At 36.7% G+C, this 26,102-nt stretch overlaps 1 protein-coding gene across 7 annotated transcripts in view; it reads left to right on the forward strand.

The window, feature by feature from the left end:
• Ikzf2 (IKAROS family zinc finger 2) overlaps positions 1–26,102 on the forward strand; it is a 146,476-nt gene that overhangs the window by 101,909 nt on the left and 18,465 nt on the right. For all 7 annotated transcript variants that reach the window (XR_013109490.1, XM_076931720.1, XM_034497533.2 and 4 more), the window contains 2 exons: positions 2,557–2,724; positions 23,833–23,970. Coding sequence is in view for 6 of the 7 variants with exons in the window: in XM_076931720.1 (XP_076787835.1) it covers positions 2,557–2,724; positions 23,833–23,970 (306 nt within the window). In the remaining variant the exon portion in view is untranslated. The remainder of the gene's footprint in view (positions 1–2,556; positions 2,725–23,832; positions 23,971–26,102) is intronic.

The following is a 26,102-nucleotide window of genomic DNA, read 5'->3' on the forward strand; positions in this document are numbered from 1 at the left end:
CTCATATCCCAAAGGTAGCTCTGTCTGAAATTGGAGGACCTTGTTGTGAGAGCCTTTTCTGTTATCAGAAAAGAGCTACAGCTTAAACCACATCTTGCCTTGGTCTTTACAGCTCATGCCTGTGGACACACAGAGGCGTCCATATCCAATCAGCAGCAGAGCCGAGCTAGAGTCCCCAGATGTACTTAGAGACAGACCCTTTCATTGTCACTTCCTATCTGAGGTTTTCTCAGTAAAAAGCTTCAAAGATACCTGAAGCATTTTGTAAGTGCTAGTGCTAACTGACCCCATCTCCAGTCTCATAAACCTTATTAGATTAGCTTAAAGCTAGTTTAAAAAAATCTTTTAAAAGTGGTTCCCTTAGTATCATTTCCTTTTCAGACGAACATTGTTTTAAATACTGAATTAGCCACTTTAGCAATTAAAACTATCAATTCAAAGATTAGAAATGTTTTAAAGATAGTAAATCAGCTTGCTGCAAAAGCAAACATGATTTCAAACTTTTTTTTTTCAACAGGGCTACGAATTTCTTTTCAGTGTTATTGCTTCCCAATTTGTCCCTTTCCTAGGGAAAAGCTTAAGAGTCCGAGAGCCAACCTGACAGTGGAAGTGACAAGTACAACTTATATTAATTCTTTTCTTTCTTTACACAGCTACTTTGTTGAAGCTCCCATCTTTCCTTTTATTAAAATTCCATGTCAGGGTGGAGAATAGATAATTATGATTTTTAAAGTTGCACTCTGTTATTTTCTTGAAGACAAAAAATTCAAAGAATCAAAGCTATGTTGTATATGTGTATAAAATTTAAAAGGATCTTAAAAACTTAGGTTTGGAAGCCAACCATAGCAGCATACACCCGTAAACAAGCAGTTGGACACTCTTAGGCTGGGAGACCGTAAGTTTGAGACCAACTAAATCTACACAGCAAGACTAGTCTCAGCAAACAAAACAGAACATTTGATCAGGATTAGATTTTTAAGACACGATCTCACAATATAGACCTGACTGGCCTTGAACACTTGGAGATCCCTCAGGCTCTGCCCCCCAAATGCTGGCATTAAAGACATGTACCACCACTCCCAGCTGGAATTAGATTTCAAAACTTCTTTGAGGTCTTTTAGACATAAGCAAATCAAACTAGTTAAATAAAATTCAGACTAAATTTAATATGATGAATTTTAGTATTTTATCATTTTTAGAACCTTTTTTTTTTTAGCTTAGCTCTAACAGCTTCATATTTTTAAGGGGAAAAAAAAAAAGCCCTGTACACAAGCTTTTGGTTTGTACATCATATAACATTCAAAAGGAAAGCATGCTGTAGAATCCTGTATATACTTGATCTTACCTGGTTTTCAATTCTGTAGGTTTTGTAACAAAACTGTATGACAGACTATGCAGTGGCTGCTGCTAGAAGGTGACCAAAGCTTGTCTGGTCTTGCTTCCTAGCTTTCTTTAATAGAGGAACTGTGAGCTTCCATTATATAATGGGCCAAATATATTCTGAGGTATACCTCACGAACATGGCAATTAAGAGTAGAAATTATGAAAACTGCAAATTATACCCATCCTGTAACAAATACAGAAAAGGATCCTGTCAACTCCAAGGGACTATTTAATTTTGGTTTCTCTCTAAACTTTGAGCTTTACAATGAAATATTTTTACCATATGTTTATATGTCAGTTTATCATTTATTTCATCTCTGCTTAGCAACAGGCAGATGAAGAATACAAGTATTTTCTTCATGGTTTAATGATGTTATCCATTTGATCTTGCCAGTTTTACTGACTTTTTGCCTATGTGGATATTTTTATAATCTTTGATCATTTTAGTGACTGCCAGTTGAGAGCAATAGATAGAACTGATAGTACAGGCTTAATTTTTTGGATAGTATTTAATAGTTTCATTGAGAGAAACATGAGAAAAGAGTCCTATTATCTGTTTTTTACAAAAATAATGAACAGAAAATATCTGGAAGGAATGATGATATTTTTTGGATTATCTCAGAAATATTGGAGATTTTCACCAAAAGTTTCACTGTTAATGGCCAAGCATGTCCAAGAGAACAGGAGGTTATCTGTGTTTGGAGATAACACTGATGAGCTTTGAAGCCTTGTGTGTTGTTTCTGCCCGTTTTGGGTCCCCTAGCGGACCAGGTTCAATTCTCACTGTCAGTATTATCAGATACTTTGCTCTTGTTGACTTCCGTTCTTCATCCCTAAGTTTAAATTGATACTTCCTCTGTGCTAACATGACGATGAGGATTTGAGTACTGCATGAAAAGCATAGTCAGTTGAGTGGTGACAGCTAGCTGCTCAGCCACTGTTCTGTGCTTTTATTACTACTCCCCGTGCACACCAGGACTCTTGTCAAGTTTGAGGAAATGACTACTTGACCTGAAGTATGAGAAGTCAGTATTAGCAGAGAGATCTAAGACACTGAAGGTTCCATGGTACACGAAAGATCATTGTGAACCTTGGGGAATTGTCTCTGGTTAACAGTGCCTCCAAGTGATTCCCGTATAATAACCAGCTTGGTCTTTCTCACTCTGTCTGCAGGTGAGCGGCCCTTCCACTGTAACCAGTGTGGAGCTTCTTTTACCCAGAAGGGCAACCTTCTGAGACACATAAAGTTACACTCGGGAGAGAAGCCGTTCAAATGTCCTTTCTGTAGCTATGCTTGTAGAAGAAGGGACGCCCTCACGGGACACCTCAGGACCCACTCTGGTAAGTGTCACCAAGTCAAAGCGAAAGTCCAGAAAGTATTGCAGCATTACATTAAGAAGCATGTAGCTTTGGCAGAGAGAGCCTTGAATGCCTGCCTGTCTATTGGTATTGGTAGCATCTGGAGGATGCACATGGGTCTTCATAAATCAGCAGACTTGATAAGAGACACTGCCACTGAACAGTGTTCTGTAGTAGAACATGCTTTTCTTTAACATTTAAGTTTCATAATTACCAATGCAGTAATTATGTTAAATCCAGTGTTACTGGAGCCTAGTGAGTGTCAAACCTACTTTCTGAAGTTTCTAGAAAACATGATAGCTGTAGAGTTTCTTAATCAATTCAGTAGTAGTCAGGCTTAGATCTCAGTGAGAAATCAAATATGGTTCTTTTTGAACTTGAAAGTACTGTACTCATTAGAAAATGGGCTGTTGGAGGAATATATTTCATTTTTAACTTTCCTTGTTTTGCTAGCTTTCCAACTGTAGTCTTTGAGAAGGGTCTTAACATTTTATCTGCCTCATAAATGATTTAATGATCAAGAATGTTTAATGTGCTAAAAAAATACTAGAATATCAATACATAAATGAGGACGAAGAATCAGAAATCTGAATGAATCTCAATCGATTTCAACATGAATTGCCATTGCTGGACATTAAAGGTAGAAAATTACGATAAAATATTCTGTATATGCGTTGTCTATGAAGACATGTTGAATTTTAGTTTTAATATGAAGATCTGAGAAAGTGATAGTCTCATGCGAATTGACATGGTATATTACCTAATGCTGTAGAATGTGTGGGGAGGCTGGGTCACACTAGCCCTCTCACGTCTTCATGCAGTCCCTAAGGCTGAACTTGATTTTTAAGATAAATATAAATTATAAAAAGCAATATTAAACATTAACTGTTAAATTTGGGACAGCCATGAAAGCTAAATTAATGTGCATATGAAAACAAAATATTTTAAGCATATATTTTATTTTATTTCCTAACTGAATAATAATTAACTCGTCATATAATTTTGAAAATTATGCTATCCCAGTTATCACTTACAGTGGTATATTTTACTATGAAAATATGATAAGTTGAGGTGTATTTTTAAGAGGTGCAGGTTTTTCCTTCAGATTCCTATATATTCTAACTCTAATATAATTGAAGTGTTACTGAACTAAGGACCCTGCACCTCATAAGAGTTCATGAGTATGTCATCTTGCCTTGGCTTCATACAATAATTGTAAACATCTTAACTCTTGTTCCTAGGCTCATAAATAAAGGATATCTTAGGCCATGTGCTTCATCCATACAGCACACTCAGCCATGCCTCGATGGCAGCCACGCAGGAGCCTTCCCAGTGAGGGGTCATTTCATTACTTCACTTAGCCAGCTGATTATGGATGCTGGAACATGAGGAATGTAAATGGATTCTGTAGGTTTGAGTCTGTTATATTTCTTTCCATCAAAAAAAATTTTTTGTTGGAGGCAGTGTGACTAGGGATATCACAGGAACTGGTCAGTTCTTCTAATTCCACTCAGGGAGCAGCTTAAGGAGGAACAGCAAGTTCTCCTTAAACGTCTTTCAGTTACTCCTTCTCCATGTTATAAGGAGTCTGGTATAACCAATAGGATACTATCGGCAGGTTGACCACTTGGGGAATATCAGGGACTCAGCATTGAAAAACTGAGCTCAGCAGTGATAGCAGCTGCATCAGTTACAGGGGAGAGGGAGTACATGTAGCTGAATTTATAGCTTCAATCCTTGTTTCTATTAGCATTTGAAAATGGGTCCAGTGAGTAGACACTAGGGTAGTAAGGTAAGCACTTTGATGGATGTCCATAAGAAGCTTTGTCCATGTTACTTGGAGCCTTCTCCATAGTGGATTCACTTAAGAAGTGTGGGATGTCATATGACCATATTTTGTTCCAATTATGAGGGTTATATCTGTAAAGCTCTCCATAAACCTGTATCACCAGTCTGTTTGATGGCCATATAGCCATGTGATGTGTCATTTCCTTAGGCTATCTCTTCTTTGCACAGTATATAATCAAAAGGACTTGGTGAAATTCTGGCAGCTGAGGAATCTCTTTTCCATTATGTCTCGAAAGTGGACCTGAAACTACAATTGTCAAAGTTAGCACCAAGTGCTATGCAATTCATTTACAAACTAGACCCACTTTTCCTTCTCTACTAGCTTTATTGATAACCTGACACAAGGTGATTGATGTAGGTTGAAGGGGTCAAATTGTGTAGTAGCAGTTACCATGGACACCCGAACCACTTGTTCATGAAGCATCTTTTGTTCTCCAACTATGTGGTCCAAGTTCATTGAACAGTGAAATACCATTATATCCATCTTCTGTTACGATATGAATTATCAGACAAAACCTAGTTCATAGGGTGTGATTTGAGCTAGCATCATTAGCACTACCAACAAATTAAGAGCTGCTTTTAAAATTGAGAATAGCTATTGGTCAAAGATCTTGATAACAAAACCATTAGAGCTTGTCAATCTGAACCTTACCTGACAAGGACATCATAGATCTCCTCTTTTCTCCAGTGACTTTTTCCAGAAATAATTGTTGTGTGCTGGATTTTAAAAAGCCAAGACTGTAAAGTGTAATTTTCATCATGAGGGTATATTGCAGGCCCCCCTTTGCTCTAGGTTCTCCGCAAAACTGGCAGTGTAGCTTACTTAAGGCACATATTAAGGCAGCATATTCATGTGTACATTCTGCCACTTCCAGAATCAAGAGACCACCAAGGATTGTAAAACTGCAGGTAACAGAAATTTATCCAAAGGCATAGAAGTTCTATTTCAGTCAGCCCAGACCACTAGGCTCATAATATTTCACCAGTACAGAACACCCTTAAACTCTAGAGGAGTTTATCCATGGTTCGCTAGCATTTATCTTACGACTCATGGATCTTTGCTTCTTCCTGGTCACCAAGTCCAGCTGCTGCAGTGTCATGCACACTAGTAGTTTCTTATGGTAGGTGGAGATGAAGATTTCTCCAGACTCTTATCATGAGAGTTAACAAGGTAAGCATGTGAAAGTATGCTGTCCCTGCAGCGAGAGGGCACACTGCTTCTGAGTAGCTCTGTTGATAAGAGCTGTTTTACAAAAAAATCATGTTGGCTCCACACCTGAGGGCAATGGCTATGGCAAAGACTTTAGTTTGAATGACATTGGATTTGAGTGTTATAGTGTGATGAAGTCCACACTCAGTACACAGACCCTCCTATGTGTTGGTTCACCCCACTACACAATTTAATAAGTATATGGCATGATTTTCTACCCACAGTCTTTCCATTTTCTGATAGGTTCCCAGATGTCTGTTTTCACCCACAGATGCATGACTTTTCCCCTATCAGTGCTCCATGACTAAGAATTAGTAGTTTGAGTATTGCTCATTTTATACAGCAGTGCAATTGCTCAGACCTACAAATCAGACTTTGGGAGTAGCCTTCAGCTTTATTTGCTCTAGGTTTAGGGAAAGCATGATCCTTTAAAGCAGATAAATACTCTCTGATTCCACCTTTGGTGTACTGGAGCATTGAAGGCTTTTCTTTTGTCTTTTCATTTTCAGTGTCCCTTAGAGCCATTAAAATGACCTTTGTCACAGGAAGCTTTCCTCTCTCTACCCATTACTATACATGTGATGGCATGTAGATGCTATTGGTTCCCAGTCCTTACCCTCCATTCTATGCTACCAGCAGTAACAGGAGATCAGATTTCTGTTTTAACTGATTGTACAGCTGTAGGCCATTTCTCCTCCCATAACTCTTGCTTGCTCTACTGATCTTAACTGTACAACACTCACTGGAGACCATTAAAGGTCTCCTTTGCAAGAGGATGGTTAGACTTAAGGGAAATTAATATAATTAGTGATACACTGAGGCATTGAAAGAACTATTGCAGGGTGCCATACCTGCCATTAACCTGAAGGGCAAGGGTCTAAGGGAAAGTAAGGAGCAAGGACTGTAGCTTTCCTGGAGTGGAGGAAAGCAGCTTCTGCCAACCTGTGACATGGCACATACAATCTGCCTCTCCACCTTCCCATGTCCTTCCCATACCTCACCTTCACTAACTGTAACCAAGTGAGAGCAAGGAAAAAGTAGAAATGACCTGTCTGCAAAACCAGCTCCAAGCAAAGAAGCTGAGGAAATGGCCATAGAAGCCAAAGAATTGACTTTACATTGAAGAACTGGTGCTTTACAGTGACTTTCCATTTCTTTTCTGATGGATATTATCCTTGGTGGGATGAACTTTTACTATCCTCTTCTCTGAGTAACAACTGCCCCTTCTCCTACTGTAGTTAATAATCATCTTGGATATTAGTACCACAGATCTGCCTCCTGTGTTATAGACTGAAACTTTTCTACATTGATTTCAGTTAGTGGTTGGTAGCAATAGGCCCAGTACTGGTGAGCATTATATATTCTTGTCACAAATATTCTAGTTTAAGAAAGGAAACACATAAAAATTGTGTGGAATTCATAGAGTCTCAATAGTATTATATATACGTGTATATGTCAAGTCTTGTATGGACTATTTAATCTACTTTTCAGTGTGGTATTCACATGTTTTAAAGGACAAAATATAGTCATGTGTTAAGCAGTGGCTCAGTAGTGTTTATAAGTAAGATCTAGCATTTATGGCCAATTGTGCCACAGCCCTGTACTAAGCACTCCATGGAATATGTAATTAAAACTTTGTTTTCACATTAGGAAATAATATTCATATCAGCAAGTCTAGTGATGAGGAGAATACTTTTAATGAAAAGGTCTTTGCATTAATACATATAAATATTGTGTGTGTGTGTGTGTTTGTGTGCTTAATGTTGCATCTTGAAGTATAAAGCCAGTCCCCTTCCTTCCTTCCTTCCTTCCTTCCTTCCTTCCTTCCTTCCTTCCTGCCTTCCTTCCTTCCTTCCTTCCTTCCCTCTCTCCCTCCCTTCCTCCCTTCCTTCTTTCCTTTCTTCCTTCCTTCCTTTGTTTTGTTCATTCATTTGTTCTTTCTTTCTTTCTCCCCAATCCTCCTCTCTCTTCTTTCTTTCTTTCTTTCTTTCTTTCTTTCTTTCTTTCTTTCTTTCTTTCTTTCAGAGTGGTGCTTAAGTTTAGATTTTTAAAATCTAAACTGCACCCATAATGCCTAATCTATAATAATATTTTTTCAGCTTTTTAAAGAGTTTAAAGATCTTTTGTGAAGCAATCAGACTTTCTGTTCAACTTTTGATAACTTTTCAGTAATGTGTATCTTTGTCTACCATTGAACAATTGGTTAATAATATTTTAATTGGGTCATCTTTTGAATCTTTCCAAAGTGGAGAAATTCACTCTAATAAAAATCTTTATTTTTGTAATAATTGGAAATTGAATATATGAGGGATTATATTATTATAAAGGCAGGCATATAGCTGAAGAGGAAGGTTAGGCTGCAGTCATCCTTATCTCTTGTTGTGTGTGTGGGCATGAGGGGTATGTGACTCTGATGGTGCCCGTGACATGGAAGGCTTGTGCATGTCAAAAAAGAACCTCGGGGGCTGATCCTCGCCTTCATCCTTGCTCAAGACAGGGTCTCTCCTCTGCTCCTCACAGCTGCATGTCACAGGCCAGCCAGCTGGCTCAGACGTCTGCCTGCATCTCACTGATGGAGCCTTGGGGTTATAAACGCACAGAACTGTGCCATTCTGTCTAGATTCTAGAGACTTGTGTCCTAATGCTTGCACATCGAGCACTTTCGCCATTGACCCTTCTTCCCAATGCCCATATTTAACTCTTAAAAGAATAGTAACATTCGGGTTACTCATCACTGTGTCAAAAGAGAAACCAAAGAGACAGTGACAGGTGTTCAGCTAAGAGAACATCTTGTTGTTATTGCTATCATGTTGGAAAGGAGGCTGAGGCAGAGAGAATTCCAACCAAGGGAGTCAGACTCCAAAGCATGTGCCCTTTACTGCTGTGTGATGTAAGGAGCTTCCCAGTACAATGCTCTGAAGTTACTACCTGTGACAAAGGAAAGAAAGGGGGTGGCGCAGGCATGTGCCCTGTAAGACAGTAAGTCGGCCATTTGGCCTCCAGTATGTGGTTGCTGTCATTGAGCTATGTCAGATTGTCATTTCCCTCATTTTCTCAGTCTCCCTGGGCTGCTCTTAGATGATGCTGAGGGTGAGGTGTTAACTGTGCAGCCTGTGGCCTAACCTAAAAGAGCACTCCCTGGTCTTCCAAATGTGGGGTTTTAGCTTTTCCAGGTTTTTTTTTTTTTTTTTTTTTTTGACCTTTTAAAGAGATCATGTAGCAAATATTAATCAAAGATTTCCTCAGTGCCCGTCTTGTTTCTCTGTCCCCCACTGCTCCACAGATCCAAGAGGGATGATTTACTCATAGAAATTCACTAGAGTGAAGGAAAGGGCTGGAGAGGTGGCTCAGTCCTTATAAGCACTTGTTGCTCTCCTGGAGGACCCAAGTTCAAATCTGTAGTCCTTGTCCCAGAAAATCAACTCTATGTTAATGGTTTCTGAGAGCACTGCATGTACACAGAGCACAGACATACATGTAGGCAAAACACCCATACACATAATTCCTTTTCAACAAAAGAAAAAGAAATATAGAAAAGGAGCAATGAAGAACTGCCATGTGTTTGTTATCCATTAGCTAAAGCTCAAGGACAAGTTTTCAGTGCATTGAGAACGGAGCTATACTTTGAAAAAGAGATTCCACATTTATATTATGTGGAGTTGTAGAAGAATTAAAGATGCTGGTCCAGTCTTCGGCTCTTGCTCTCAAGAAATCTTGAGATTTACCATATAGCTATCCTTATATAAATACTATATATGTATGTGTATATGTGTGTGTGTGTATGTGTGTATAATTATATTGTAGCATAATTTTTATTTAATTAGTATCAACTCAGGTGCCAGTACTCCTACTTCAAAAACAATTTGTATTACTTTTGTGCTTAGATCTTCATCTTAACAAATTATTATAACTCTTTTCTTTGTAGATACTAAATGGCATGTTGACTATTCTGTATTTTGTCCTTTTAACTAATACATCCAGTAATTTATGGAAATAGTATTGCAGTTAAATCCTTATTAAATAAAAATATCTAACACACCTGTTATTTTTCAAAATGTCATAAGAATTAGAATTGTATATGTATTTTTATAGTTACTACTTCAATATTTTTGAATAATACTCCACATAGACTCACACATAGTCTTAATTTAAAAATAGATAAATAAATAAATAAATAAATAAATAGGGAAATGCAAAAAGTTTTTAAAGAAATTATTATATGTGTGTATGTCTGTTTACAAAACATTTTATAAGTCACAAAGTAAAAATAAATAGTAAATATTCCCTCATAGAGTCATTAATATTTTATGCTATATGAAAAATTTAGTATTGGAGCTGGAGAAATGGATCAGTGGTTAACGTTACTGGCTATTCTTGCAGAGGACCCAGGTTCAATTCCCAGTACCCACATAGTAGCTCTCAACTGTCTACAACTTCAGTTGTAGGGAATCCAAAGCCCTATTCTATTCTTTGTGAGCACTGAGAGTGCACAGTGTGCATAAAATAAGAGTAGGCAAAATACTCATTTATGTAAAATAAAATTTAAAAATTAGCTCTAACCATGGACTGGTGATAGATTTTTATTACTTTGAGGGAGATTATTAAAACAATGGAATCACTTTAAAACATTTAAAAAGTAGAGTGTTGATGCTCAAGGAAATTTAGTTACTGTCTAGTGAAATCTAAATATAGACCAAAATACTCCTTGACATGTCATTAGGTCAGACACTGAGTTACATTTCAAACATATATGTGTGTTAAAAATTAAAAAGCAGATCAGCAAAGGCATTATCCTAATTCAGGGTTTGATCTTCATTTTAATAATGAAATCAACTCTTGTCTGCAGCAACACTTTTTTTATTAAATTCTAAGTAAAATGTTGACATTCACTTTAAAATTGTTTAGCATATCATTCTCTTTGTACATATCTCTTAAAGTAAATAAATTGCAAAATTACTTGCCTTTATATTCTCATCACAACCTACCCTGACTACAGAAATTGGAAGGCCCTTCCAGTGTTAAAATCACATGACTGTGGCAAATAAGCCTAAATAAATACTGAATTTATTTCTAAATACTCTAAAAATGTTGGAGTTTTTTTTTTTTTTACAATGCTTTATGACCTCCCAATATTTGACATTTTTTAGCTCAAGGAATTTGTTATTTATGTCTAATTGTCGGTTTAAAGCAATTTTGTCCTATAAAAGGGAACCAGACCAGATGTGCCACACAAATGCCCATCTGTTAAAACATCTTCCTCCCTATTGTACATTTGAAAAATTTTCAACGAAGAGCTGTCTTGATTACTCATGTCCTTGTTATTTTAAGGGCTATGTGACACACACATACACACACACACACACACACACACACACACACACACACAAGCAGAATCATCAGATATTTATGTTTTTTCCAATGATTAAATCCAATGATTGAAATGAAATGATTTTTTTAAAAAAGCAAATAGTGCAATGATTTTTTAAACCTAACTAATTTTCCAGTAAAACTCTCTCATTTGTATAAGTTGTATAATTACACCTTTATTATGAGAAATCCCTCTGGAATTAAGTCTTATGACTTACATTTCCTTTGAATATATTTGCACATTTTCCTGGTAAAGGAATCCACTGGTATTTTAAAGGTATAGGCTCCTTGCCCTCAGAGAATTAGATAAAACATTTGGCCTTTTCTACTTACAGTTCTCAAAAGCTCTGAAGTATTATTATCTGGCTTGGATGGAAAGGGCACACCTTTGTCTGTATTTCTAAAGATACCATGTCAATTGCTCTAGTTATAAATCTCATATGAAAACAGTGTATTGACTATGTCAAACATAATTCGTTCTGATTCTCTTCTCTCCTCTCTCTCTCTCTCTCTCTCTCTCTCTCTCTCTCTCTCCCTCTCTCTCTCTGTGTGTGTGTGTGTGTATGTGTGTGTATGTGTATGTACATATAAGTATGCACTGGGATCTAAGGTCACTGATTAGGATAAACTGGTTATGCAGCTTGTCCTGGGCATCCACCTGTTTCTGCTATCACACCAACCACCAGCAGTATGCTTACAGACATACACTGCCATTCCTGGCTTATTACATAGGTAGTGGGGATCTGAGCTCAGATCCTAATGCTCCTGAGTACTTTGCCAACTAAGCCAGTGTTTCAGCCCAAAAGACTTCATTCTTTAAAGCACAAATGCAGTGGTCAATATGACAGTCACATTAGATTAAATGACCCCAGCTAGTACAACTCGTATTTAAGGACAGTGTGTTTTAAAGGTGCTATAAATTGTCCTGCAGTTTTCCTATGAACAGCACTCTTCGAAACTGATCTTAGGCCAGCACCTGGCCTATTTTCTAGGTCATCTCCCAAGTGTGAACTTTCCCCACCCTCGCCCCCTCCTTTCCTTTCTGGGGGTGGTTGATAGAACTGGATTACACTGATAATCACACAAACAGTATCAGTTGCACACATACTTTGCATAACCGTGGAGTGCGGTGTCCACCCATCCAGCCCAGATAATGACACTCCAGTGCCTCTGCCCTCTGTACAGAGGAGAGGGGATGCGATTCGGTTGCTTTTCCCCCCCGAGAGAAGACTGTGACCACCAGATAAAAGCCACTTTGGGTAGCACCAGCTGGTATGACAATCTGTCAAAGTTGACCGAGTCAAACTCCTCTTGTCCCACCTACGGTAAAAACCACTGTCTATCTACTTCACCTTATACCTCTGTATAAAACAAGTCCTAACTTTATCAGCGCATGCAACCCTATCTTACAGGTAGGAGTAGTTATGCTACTTTGAACCCTCCTGTGTATTTCTATTAAAAAAAATATTCATGAGAAGTTTCTTCCGTGGTACATTTTCATCTCCTGAAGCTATTTTCGTCTCATTTTAGTGTAAACACATTTGTTATACCAACTTGGACCTGTTCCTCCCTTCCTTTCTCTGCTCTATGAGCTCTAGAGAAACCAGAAGGACTCGTGGACCACTTTGCAATTATTCTGAATACTCTGCAAACATTGGTCTTCTTCCAGGTATTGCTAGCAGTTTTGAGCTTCTGTGGATGCTGTCACAGACACTCTCAACCCTAACTAGTTACCCTTCTCATTTTCCCGGCAACACCAAGTCTTCATGCAGGATTCAAACAGAAGTAGAGAGGCTCCAGACCAGTCTCGACTCATGAAACACCATAGTGGGGATTATTTAAGACTGTTTACTGATTGATTGACTTTCGTAGCTAACCTCCATTCTTTATGTTCCTTACTTGAGCACAGTAGTCAAAGACCCCCTTAATCTATAGCTATTTCTGTCTTAGGAGAAAAATCAAGCAAATAAACACACAGTGTAGAGTTTACTCTCACCGTGTAAAAGTTTAGAATGTGACTAAAATTTCATTCACGGTATGCATCATCAGTCAGTGGTATCCCAATAAAGTGCAATATGGTTAACCTAGGATTCATACAGGGTCTGTCTTAAGACTAGAATTTGAATGTGTGCATACACACACACATTCACAGTTTATATAATGACTTAAATGATGTCAACTTACCTGCTTTCAGACAAATGATTTTTGGACATCTGTGTTTTCTAAGTGTATTTCATGTAAAATTGGTTATTATAGTACTTCAGCATGAGACAAATAAGAGCAGTTTAAGAATAGAAATTACATGGGCCATGGATTCAGCTCCCTTGGTATAGAATGTAAGAGTTCTGGAACCCATATAAAATGTTAGGTATGACAGTATGGGCAGGAATATCCCTGGGGCTTATCATATATCCTGTCCTGATCAGTGAGTTCTGCATCCCAGTGGGACACCCTGTCCAAACAGAAAAAGATGGCTCCTGAGGAGCACCACAGAGGTTGTGCCCTGGATTCTGAGAGTGCATTTACACACACTGTTCCCACATGAAGAAAAATAGAAGTTGCATCAAAGGGAAAGTTTCTATGATTGAATTATTTATTTGTTATAAAAAAAAGTCTAAAAAGTTCTTAATTCGTTTCCTATTGTGGTTCCTTCAATATATGTTTTATATATGTATAATAATGAAAAATATCCACTCTTTCTTAGATTTTACTGCAGTCCCTCCTTGCTGTTATAGCTTTTTATACCTTTGCTGTTTCTATATCTCTTTTTCTCACCTTCACAAGTCAGTAAAGCAATTTATACTACAATTATGACAAAAATAGGTACATCCCTCTAAACTCCTTATGATTAATAATGGTGGGATATTTTGACACTTTACATGTGTCTATTTTAAACAGCTGTAACATTTGAGATATCTAAACTTGTGTATCTCTTTGTTGCTTAAGTAATTCACTGAGAAATCAAAATAAAAAAATAAAATAAGACATTTTATGTAATAATGAGGAATGCAGGTACTATAGTTCTGAGAGCACTTTACAGTGTGCAGTTCAGTTCATTCTGCTTCCTAATTTAGGCATTCAGTGCAAGGAATCTGGGGAATGTTGTCACTTGAACAAAGTGATATAAAAGTAGATATCAAAAATTTGGACTTTTCTGAAAATCTTACATTAGTCTACTTTTATTGAGTTATGTCAATTCTTCACAGTGGACAAAAAAAAGAAAAAGTGGGTATGTCTTTATCTTCCCAAAGTCTGATTTGTTTAGTTTCAAAGGCTCCATGTAGAGTTGCTTTGTTTCCTCGTTTGTATGATTGCTCTGTTCTTATTTGGAAGGTTTGGGTTTTGTTTGGTGATGCTGGTGATTGGAGCTAGAGTACTCATGCATGCAGGGCAGTTGGCCACCTATGCACATACCCCAGCTTATGAACCACCTGCCCTTGTAGGTGTAATTTCCCTTGCTGATTGAGTATTTTGTAAAGCTGTCAACTGAATTTGGAAGATGGTGATATTAACATTAGTACCAATGGAAATTTTGGAATTATAAGAGTTAGCTTTTTAATGCAGGGACAATGTCTGCCTTGTCATCCATCATATCCATCATGCATAAAAGATGTACAAAACACTCATTGATAGAGAGATGAAGGAAGCATAATTCTTAAACGTCATCAGGTCCTACATAAAAAAGAAAAAAAAAGTACATCAATGAGAGCACTCTGGGCCTGTTCATTATTAGGCATTTTTCCAAAACATATGCACAGGCTATTTATTGGGTAAATTACTAGTGAAAATAGAAAAGTATGTTTGCAGTAATTGGGGGAAACATTGGGTTACATAAATATTCTTTCTTTGACCCCTGTCTGGCTATAAGGTCTCTAAACATACACACTCAAACCTTTCATACACACCACACACACACACACACACACACACACACACAAACACACACACTCACATGCACATGTGAAACAACCTAACTTAAATATACCTCTCATATACCTACTTAAACATTTAACATTCTTCTCTGCAACCTACAACCACGCTAGTAAACTTCCTGGAGAGAGAAAAGTTATTTGTGATAAATTTTGACTGACATCTAATTATTCTGACATGATTTAATATAACAAGGATTCTCTGTGGAAAAAAATAGCTCATTTTTCAGGTATAGACCTGTTTCCTTTCTAAGGTACTTAATCATTGTATTCAAAAATGTCTAAAGTCATCAATACTTATACAGATTTAGGGTTTGGGGGATGGGAAGATGTGAGCATTTCTAAAGCATTCTGTGTCAGGCAATATTTTAAAGATTGTATCTGATAGAATACATTATAGGCAGAAAAGACATCAAGTTTCTGACCACATGAAAATAAAATCTGAAATCTCAAAAACAACAAAAAATGTGTGTTAGCCCTTTATTACAAATGGGTCAAAGCATGACTAGCAGTTATATACACAGGCTGAGTAAGTTGATGAGAAAGTTATAGTGCTGAGACATAGTTGATAAGTAAGTAAAGGAAATAAATATTTTTTTAAAATAGCATATAAATAACTAGAATTATTTAGTTCTTGTTCACTTTCACGAATGCAAATTAAAAAGAAAACCAAGTTCTATTGTTCAGCATAAAAATCTCCAGGCTTTCTTGGTTCAATTTGCGTCTTTATTGTCTTTATAATTTTCAGGCTAATATAAGTATCCAACAGTTTATTACATGGTCAGGCCCCAAGGAACATTTACAGTTTTTTGATAGCATGTAAAATCAGAAAAGAGGCAAGGTCTTCAGCTCATAATTAAATAGTGCTGATACATAGAAATGTGACTGTATGCCTTCATGGGCACAACTCAGTTCCCAGACCTAGGAATTGCATGGACCACAGTCATCTAATTCCTATTCTAGAGTGGTGTTTACAGAGGACTCTGTTGTACTAAAACAATAGCTGAAGCCACACTTCAAAGAAACCTTGTCATTGAATGGATGAAGTGTGATAAACACCGGTGAAACTGAGCAAGTAGACTACATTGTCTCTTGTGGGATGGAATATTATTGTGTTCCTCTGTAACAGAATGTCTCATATGGGATTCCTGAGCAACTTTCTTTAGCACCTTAGTGGAAAATATACTATTTTGGAAACGACATTCTCTGTCAGTGTCAGTGTAGGAAAAGGCCTGTCTCATAGAATACTAGGGTAAGTAAAAATTTGCAAAAGCCACTTTTAGTCTGTTATGTCAGGATAGAGGCATGAAAACCCTAAAATTGGGGACTGGAGAGATGGGTCCATGTGTGAAGTGTTAGTTGCACAAACAGGAGAATGTGACTTCAGATTTTCTACTCCTCCATCTTAACTTTACATAGAAGCTTGTGCTGCCTAGAACACCATCAATGAGAGTGAGTACAGAGATGGGCAGATCCCAGGGGCTGCCTGGATGACTGAAAATGATGAAAACAGAGAGCCATGGGTTCACTGAGAAATTCTGTCTCAAATGAATGAATGAATGAATGAATGAGGTGGAAGAACAACAAAGGCAGACACTGGGCATTAACCTTAAGACCTCCACATGCACACATCTCTCTCTGTGTTCTCTCTCTCTCTCTCTCTCTCTCTCTCTCTCTCTCTCTCTCTCTCTCACACACACACACACACACACACACACACACACACACACACACACACACACACATTGCACAAGAAACTTAAAATTGTTTAACTGCAGAGTCCATGCAACAGACCACTAATTCAAACAAGGTATGACCATTTGTACCATGTTAATGATACTCTTTCTTTGGGTTAATTTATAACTGCAAGCAATTATCAAGTTATCTTCCATTTTCATTCCAATTATCAAGAATACTTCTATTCAGAAAAGTATTTATAATTGGATATATTCAGTTTTACTAAAAGAATGTAAATATAATATCTAATTAATGCTCTCTCTCTTTCTGATTATGTCCATCTTGAAATGGTAAATGTATTTTCTGCATAATAGATGTGTTTCTTTGTATGTTCTACCTGTGTAAAAATACATTGGTATAAATAATGAGACATTTACCAATGTATTAGTAGGTTATAATGTGTTTTTATATTCACTAGAAAAACTGCTGACCTGAACTATTTCAAGAACATATAAGTGAACACTTTGTTGGGCTATATATGCCTTCACGACACCCCGTAAACCTACAGGCAACATTTCCTGCTTCACAACCCTCTATGGGGCTTTCTTTTGGCTTGTTCTTATTTTTAGGTAGGGTTAAGGGGGTTCTTATTTACAGCAACAGCTAATTATTTCTAATTCCTTATCAAGACATCAGAGAAAACACTGCTAAACTGCAGGCCAAATCAAACCTTTGCTTTATTTCACCTAGTTTTCTAAATTTTCAATTTCCTATTCATTCCTCAGATTAGGAGTTTGTATTTACAGCTCTAACAGATTATGTCAGTGAGGCTGTTATTATAGATTTTTTTTTCTAGAAGGATTGTATGTTAAAGGAAAGAAAAACAATAACTTTTGAAGCCGTTAAAAAGGCTGGCCATATTGTCTTCTCTCTGAGAATCTTTGGTGTCATAACTTATCTTCTTAGAATTATACTTATGAGAAACTTTGTGCCAATTACCTGAACTGCATTGGCACTAAAATGTACAGACTGGGCCTGACTTCTTGGTATTTATTTGCATGTCTTCTCAGTATTCGTCAGTTAAAACTGCAATCTTTGCTTCCAGCTATGGTGAAAGTTGAAGCCATATTTGCCTTCCCACCATAATCCTCTAGAATATCCAAGATCTATTAACTAAATTTTCCACAGAACAATAGGCAGTGTAGGACTTTGATGCCTGAGTGACAAAAAAACAAAGATGTCAAGGACTATAAATTGTTCCAGCTGACTTTTTGGAAGCCATTTCCATACAATCTCTCACCCAGAGAACCCAACTAGTTCCAGGCAGTTGAACTGAACACAGGAGGCAGAGAGCAAGCATAGGAGGCTGCAGAGAAAGAAGTATTTCATTTGCATGTGGTCCTCATGACCTTTAGGCTAAGTTGCGATCGGTTTTTCTGAAGTTCAGAAAATAACAACCAGAGAGCAGAAGACAAATACTTTTAGAGCTGACAGGAGGCTCAGAATGCTTAATCATCACCCACCAAAGTGAAAAGATCTTGCTTTCTGTAGCATCCTGAAAGGGTCTAGCATGGCCATTTTAGTATGCTCTGGGCCTTCCATAGACCATAAAAGCAAACTTCAAAAGGCCCAAATTGATTCTAAACAGTGTAGCTATGTATGGGAACATGTCAACATTTTAAAGAACGGCAACAAGAGCTAAAACCAACTAATACAAAATTTACAATATAATTCTGCTTCCTTCTTAAATAATATAGAAAGAACAAGATAAAACTAAGTATATATTAAGAAAGAAAATAAGGACACAGACAAAAATAAGTAAGTATAAAACAGAAGGAAAGAGAGAAAGCTAATGAATGCAAAAGCTGACTTTATGAAAAGAGACATCTGAAAAAGAGCAGAGATCAATCCACACTAAAGAGAGGAATGCATATCCACACACGGGTTGAAAGCACAGTTTCTGTCTAAGGCCTAGATCCCCTGGAAGCAAATACAGAAGTAGTATAAATAACTTTATATCAGTGCATTCAGTTAAGTGATGAAATTTCTGCTTTTCAAGGAATTCGTCAAACTTTATTCATGAAGAACCAGATACTTTGGCTAACCTTTATTTGCTTGGGAAATTGAAAGAGGAATTAAAAACCTTCCCATACCAAAAACTCCACATGATGTCACTGGGAAGTTCCTAATTGTTTGAAGAAAATCAGTGTAAGTAGGGAAAGCACCTGAGAAGTCAACAATTCCAGAGAGGAAAGAGGGTAACATTTGTTATCCGTATCTGTGAGTTCAGTTGGTGCAATTGCATAGTACCAAAGCAATTCAGGTGAGTTCAGTCTGCAAGCCAGTCACAGCTATGATGAAAGCTAAAGACTGTATAGCAGCAATTCTACTGAGTATAGATACAAAATTCATTAATAAAAAATTCAACACAAAATTATTGAAGAAAAATTCAAATGTCTCTGGTTAGAACACTTAAGACCTATACTCCTAGCAATTTTCAAAAATATGTTAAACTATAGCCATCACGCTCTACAGTGGCTCTTGTGAGCTCAGTTCTAGAAATATAAGAAAAAGGTAACATATCAATCAAATAGGATTTAGTACAAGAGTTTTTATGTTGGTTGGACACTGGCTAGTAATCCATTTATAGAATTTTTTCAGTTATCTTATAAATAAAGATCACGGTAAATCTTGATTTGCTGATTTATGGACAGAGAGAGTAGAATGGAATACAGTCTAGAAATATACTACAGTAAGTGGGCAGTTGGTTGTCTTTGTTTGAATGGATATTATTTTCTATCAATGACATCAATAAAACAAATAAACATCTCTATTTTCAGATGTATATATATGTATATGTATATACATATATATACCTTTCAATAATAAAAAATATAAAAATATATAATAAATAATAAAATATACATATATCTTTCAATAATAAAAATATATATCTTTCAAAAAGAGTTATGACTCTTCTTGTTAAGAGTCATAGAATCTTTAATAACAACATGTATATAGCAATATATTTACATTACATCCTGTGTACATATGTTTTAACTTTTCATAAATATTATGTATGATGCACATACATTTTAAGAGCTAAAGTCCTGCATCAAACTCTAAATTAAAGATATGCAATTCATATTTCAGAAATACCCCCAAAGTCAAGTAGATATTAAGAGCTTTGTAGCAAGCAGGATACAAATAAAATCACATTTATATCAAGTATTTAAAATAAACTAAAGATTATTACTTCAATGGAACAAAAGCCTTCAAAATGTAAGGGGAAATTATTACCAACCCAGAAATCCTATACTGAAGAAAGGGAAAGAAGCACATTAGATTTAGTAAATCAGGGAGGTCAGTCAGAGAAACAATGACCAGTGTCATGCCTACAATTACACAATAATCTAAGAACTCCATGGGTTCTAGTGATTTTAGAATATGCCTGATGGTGAGAAGGCAAGAACGGAAGGACACATGGCATAGACATGAGAATGGTTAGCGATCAGAATGTTTACTAGGTGTGGAAAATTTGGTGAGGAGAGAGAAGGAACACTGGACACACGACCACAAAGAGGAGTGTAAAAATGCAGTTGTTAACTAGGAAAAATTACAAATTGTACAAGAACTGAAATGGAATTGGGTTCAGCCATATAATATACTTTGATTAATATCTCCATTAATAATGGACATTTCCATTTTTATACTATTAATTTGAAATTTTCTTGTAATTTGAAATCAAAGGAGGGTTGAGAGGATGTTTATGGGGGGAGGGATTGAGTACTTACCAAAAAGTAATGTATCATCTCTCACCCTGATGGATAGAGACAAATATATACATTAATTTAAAATAGGATATAAGCACTTTCTAGTTGGAATCACTACTGTTGGAAAACTCCTTTGGGAATTATGATTAGATTGTGGGGGCCAGTCAGGAAGGGCATAATGTATTTCATTAACAGATCTTAGTTTTATTTATTTTTCTTCACATATGTTTTTCTCTTCACACATATAATGGTAAAAATAAAAATAATCATTAATAAAAATAACAAAATAAATGTGCTAGAGAGGTGACTCAGTGGTTAAGAGCATTTGCTTTTCTTCCAGAGGACTCAGGTTTGGTTCTCAGTGCCCGAATGGAGGCTCAAACACCACCTGTAATAAGTGTTCCTACTTCAGACATACTTTCCCATTCTGTCTTACACTAAAGATTCTATATATTATACTAGTACTCTGTTCTTTTACCTACCACAACCTGTAGTATATTGTCAGTAAATTGAGTCTAGGTCTTTACCAAACTGTAATATAAACATGAGATCCACGAGAATTTTTTCTGCACTTCACAAGTCAGTTTCAGCACTGAATTGGTACCTAATGTTCCTTTTGATAAATATGTTTTCAATAAATGAGAGCTGTGAAAGAAGGCATAGAATATTTCCAGAGCAACTATCCTTGAGATAGAATAGTGTTGTAATATGGCATTTCAGAATCCAGTATGTCACCCATGTTTAATTGGTATAAAATGGAGATAAAGAAAGAGGTGATGAAATTGAGGAGGTTATACTTCTGAAACTCAAGTTTAAAAGTTAAATTTTTTACCTCCCTGTTGATGTTACTAACAACAAGATTGGATGAAGAGGAAGGACCAGTATTTTGTAAAAGGGGAGAAGAATTAAAACATGTGAGATAGGCTTCAAAAAAAAAAAAAAGAGGGATGCTAGGAAATGATTTTGTGTCACTAAAATGTTGTGAGAGTTAATGTCGATTGTCCACTTGACAGAGTGGGGAATGACCCCATCTTGAGGGGTCATCTACAGTAGGTCAACCTCTGAGCATGGCTTCTGGGATACATTAATGAAGTTCATTGGGGTGGTAAGATCCATGCTGAAATGCTGTGGCATCACTCCCTGGGTTTGTGTCTTTGAGTGAATAAAAAGGAGAGAGAATGGTGAGCACTGGTGGTCATCGCTGCCTGGTTCCTGGTTGCGGGGGCCATGTAACCTCCCGCTGCTTTAACTTCTCTGCCAGACTGGACAGTGAGCGGAAATACACTCTTCTTCCATTGTGTTGCTTCTGTCTGGACATTTCATCACAGCAACAGGAAAAGAAACTCAGACAAAAGTATACTTGTTTTTCCTTATGCTTTTAACAGTATAGAGTAGATCGGGAGGCTGCAGAGGTTAGAAACATAGCATAGAACCGTATTTCACTTAGGTTGGCATTATATAAAGGATGCTTAGAGTAACATGAAGAAAGTATGTTGCAAAACACATAGGATATCATAGGATCCAGCATATCAAAACTACCAGCAGGGGTAATGGGAGGTGACTGAACTGCTTCACAATGGTATATACTTACAATTTCAAGTATGTGATGAGAATTAATTGTTTAGACCTATTCAGTATAATGTCATCTGTTTCTATGGTAATAGAAAATGAGAATATCGTTAGGTAGTGCCACATCTTGCAATATGCTTACATGTAGATACATACTACTTAAACTATTTTTGTCTAAAAATAGTTTTTTTAATCTGTTAATACTCTCACAGAAGACTATGCCCTACTCCTATATTAACAGCTACTTCCCAGAAATAGAACCATGAGTACCTAGTTTTCAAAAGTAGAAAATTTTCTCCAGTATTTTTAAACCTTGCCTTAGATCGCTTTTGTCAAAAATGCTGTATTTAATTTACATTTTCTAACAATTTATTTTAATGAGTGTGTACAGTGAATAGAAACCGCGGTTTAGGCTTGACTTAACCTTAATTGACTTAATTGGTTTTCTAAGCAGCAGTGCAACTGTTAGGTTAGGTTAGGCAACTGTGAGCACTTCTGCTTTGTACAATACTATAGTTTCTCTCGTGACTGGTGTCATCACCGGGGTGTACAAGGTGGTGTAAGGAATAAGGTGTAAGACAGTTAGGATCTTACTATGAAAGATGAGGCTTCTGTTTGTTCTCCAGGCCAAACTAAGTGATTCCTCAGGGAGTCAAATGAGGTTAACTGGCCTGATTCAAACTGTCCTTCAGAGCTGAGGGCTCTGGCACCAGCCACTTACTGGTGACGGTTATTCAGGATCTGTGTCAAACCATGAACCAAAGTGCTCATGACAGTCACATGGATGATCGTGTCTTAAAACATCTCTCAGCCCACAAGTTTATTTTCCTTTCTTTTCTATAAGTTTTTCAGTTGTTACCCCCAAAACATCACAGTGTATATTTTAGTAGCTGGATTGAAATAATGGCTTCCTGACTATTAGGGAAAAAAAAAATCTCCCATAATATGAGATGCTTTGGAAGATACCATTATCGAGGTAACTAAATATGTCAGTGAGTCAGTGGTTCTTGTTAATAATCCAACTCAGAGTACCTTGGAGGGTAATTCTTGCTCTCACAAAGACAGGATCTGCACAGAAGAGCAAATATACTTGTTGCAAAGTTTTGCTGTGTGGACAATTACCATCCAGTGCAAAGAAAAGAGAAACTCTCTCCCCACTTAATCTATAATATTTTCAATGCTTGGATTCTTTTTAATTTTCTTGGTATCCATGAATAATATTTTTTCTTCTAAACAGTGACATTTCAAGCTGTTACATTTTTAGTTTTTCTTCAGAAAAATTCTCAGCTCTTACTAAAACTTATGTATGCATGAACACACACACACACACACACACACACACACACATCTTAACCATGTATGCAGGATAGCCCTGATGTGTTCTTTTAATGAGTGAAACCTGGCATAGTTGTATAAAGGTCAATGTGTTAAGGATCACATAATGTAAAAATTGATCATCAGCCACCGTGGATGAGAATAAAGAGAACACAGTCAGACCATGAGTTGATTCAGTGTTTCCCCTGCTCCTGGAGGTGTGATCATCCTACCTTCTTGCTATCTTCTCATTTTGCTAGACAATTTATGGTTTTTGCCTAAATTGGAGTGTGGAGGTGGAAGAGACTGTCTGAAGAGCATATAAATGCTTCTTCCAAACTAACAGAAGCTAGCGGTTCATTTGCTGAGGAGCGGAGTGCACTAACCTTGACTCTCTTCACAGTGGGTAAACCTCACAAGTGTAACTACTGTGGCCGAAGCTACAAGCAGCGCAGCTCACTGGAGGAACACAAGGAACGCTGTCACAACTATCTCCAGAATGTCAGCATGGAGGCTGCTGGGCAGGTCATGAGTCACCATGGTGGGTAAAAACGCATTTGTGGCCTTTCTTCCCTCCTCTTCTGCTTTCTATAGTCCTTCTCCTGGGTTAGACCATTCCCTCTCCCTTTCTACATGGAAGACAAAACCTGACCGTGTTTCCCACAGTTTTCAACTGCATTTACTGTGTATGGGATTATCTTGCTCAGCAGTTGACATGAGCTGTTTTGGAACACACTGCGAACAAGATGACTGAGTTTCCGTGGCACTCCCAAATCAGTTCTGATAGCATGTGTTTGAATTAACACAGTAGTGAAAGCCAGCATTAAAGCTGTATTAAAATGCCGCAGGAAAGTATTGCTTAGTTGTCTCCTGAATTTCTCCGTTGAAATAGTTCAGTGTGAGTCTCTGAGTTCCCTAAGGGAGTGCAGAGGGTATTAACATTATAGCTTCTCTCAGAGCTGCAGCATCAACGTTACAACTTGAAATTTTGCCCCATAATTTATTTGGGAAATTAGTAATTTTATTTAGACATATATAAGAAACAACCTAGATCAAAATTTGACCCCTCGGTTTCCCCCTAAAACATATTCTGTCAGAGAAACATCTTGATCCTAACAATACACTCCAGCAGTGTGGAAGGTGGTCCTGGTGGTGCAGCAGCTCCCACAAAGTTAATTCAGCTAATCAGTCTTACACAAGAGAGAAATGAACTCCAGCTCTTCAAATTCTTACTGTCTTTCTTATTTCACTACTTATACCAATTGATTTGACATAAATAAAAACAAAAGTCCTGCCTTAATTAGTATTTTTGTGGGTTTTTTAATTTAAAAAAGATTAACCAATACTAAATGTCATAATACATCTCAGTCACTTTAAAATATAAATATTCATTTATGGAATTTCAGTTTGTTTATATATATATATATATATATATATATATATATATATATATAATGTTATAGGCACACTTCTACACATACATATACATTATACATAATTTTTATATGTAATGTATTCAGTATAAGTGTGCTTATATTGCAGTTAGTGATTTTGTGGTTTTAATTTGAGATTTGAGTATTTTTGTTACTGTAAATAGTCTGAGTTCTTACATAAGAAATAGACTCTAATTTTTTTTATTGTTGTGAATGAATCATGTATGTTTATATTATTATCACCGTAAACTAACATTTTCAGAGACCTAGGCATGTTAAACTCTGTGGGTTTGGTATTGCAAGCTCTTATTACCTGGTTAAATGCAAACAGCATAGGACCCATATGTTATACAACTGTGGGCCTTAGGTTTTTATAAATCTAGTCTGACTGTGTGTTTTTTTAATATGTTGGTCATAGATATACTGTGAGAATTAAATGTGATAGGTTATATCTCCTAAGCAGCTGTTTTGCTATTTGATTTTAGGGTGTTAATACTAAAAACAAGTATATGGACCATTCCCTTTAATGTTAACCCTGATTAGCACTGGATATTGCATCAGCCTACTGACAACATTGCTTTGTTTTAAATCAGTGGTTCTCATCCTTTCTAATGCTGTGACCCTTTAACATGTTTTCTTGTGTTGTGATGATCCCCAACCATAAAATATTTTTTGTTGCTACTTCATTACTGGAATTTTGCTACTATTATGAATCATAATATAAGTATTTGGGGGGATAAAAGATTGCCAAAGGGGTTATGACCCACAGTTAAGAATCACTGTTTTAAATTGTTGACTTTAAGGCCAACTGGAGGCAGAGGACTAAAGGAGGCTTAACAGTATGCCAAGCTCTGCAAACAGTATGCCAAAGTTCTGCAAAGAAGCTTACTAGTTTTTCCATGGGATGTTTCCCTATTGCAATTCTGGCCTTCAACTTAAGCACATGTGCAAATTCTATTAATGTATTTCTTTGTTCATTCATTTATAGAACTGTTGACTATATGTATACCCAAATAAAAGCCAGAGTTTCTCATAACTTCACATTATTGTAAAGAAGATATGAATATATAATTTTAATTAACATTGTCTATTGGCACATAAGTGTACCCTAGAATTAGTGTTATATATTATATAGAGAGAAAAGTGTGTCTTCTAAATGACTGGGGCTTTGTTTAGTCGTTCTCAAGTATAGTCTCTTCATAGGCTTGTGAAGAACCTAGAACCCAGTGGGGATGAGCTG

This window comes from Arvicanthis niloticus, chromosome 3, assembly GCF_011762505.2.
Source record: "Arvicanthis niloticus isolate mArvNil1 chromosome 3, mArvNil1.pat.X, whole genome shotgun sequence".
NCBI classification, from domain to species: domain Eukaryota; kingdom Metazoa; phylum Chordata; class Mammalia; order Rodentia; family Muridae; genus Arvicanthis; species Arvicanthis niloticus.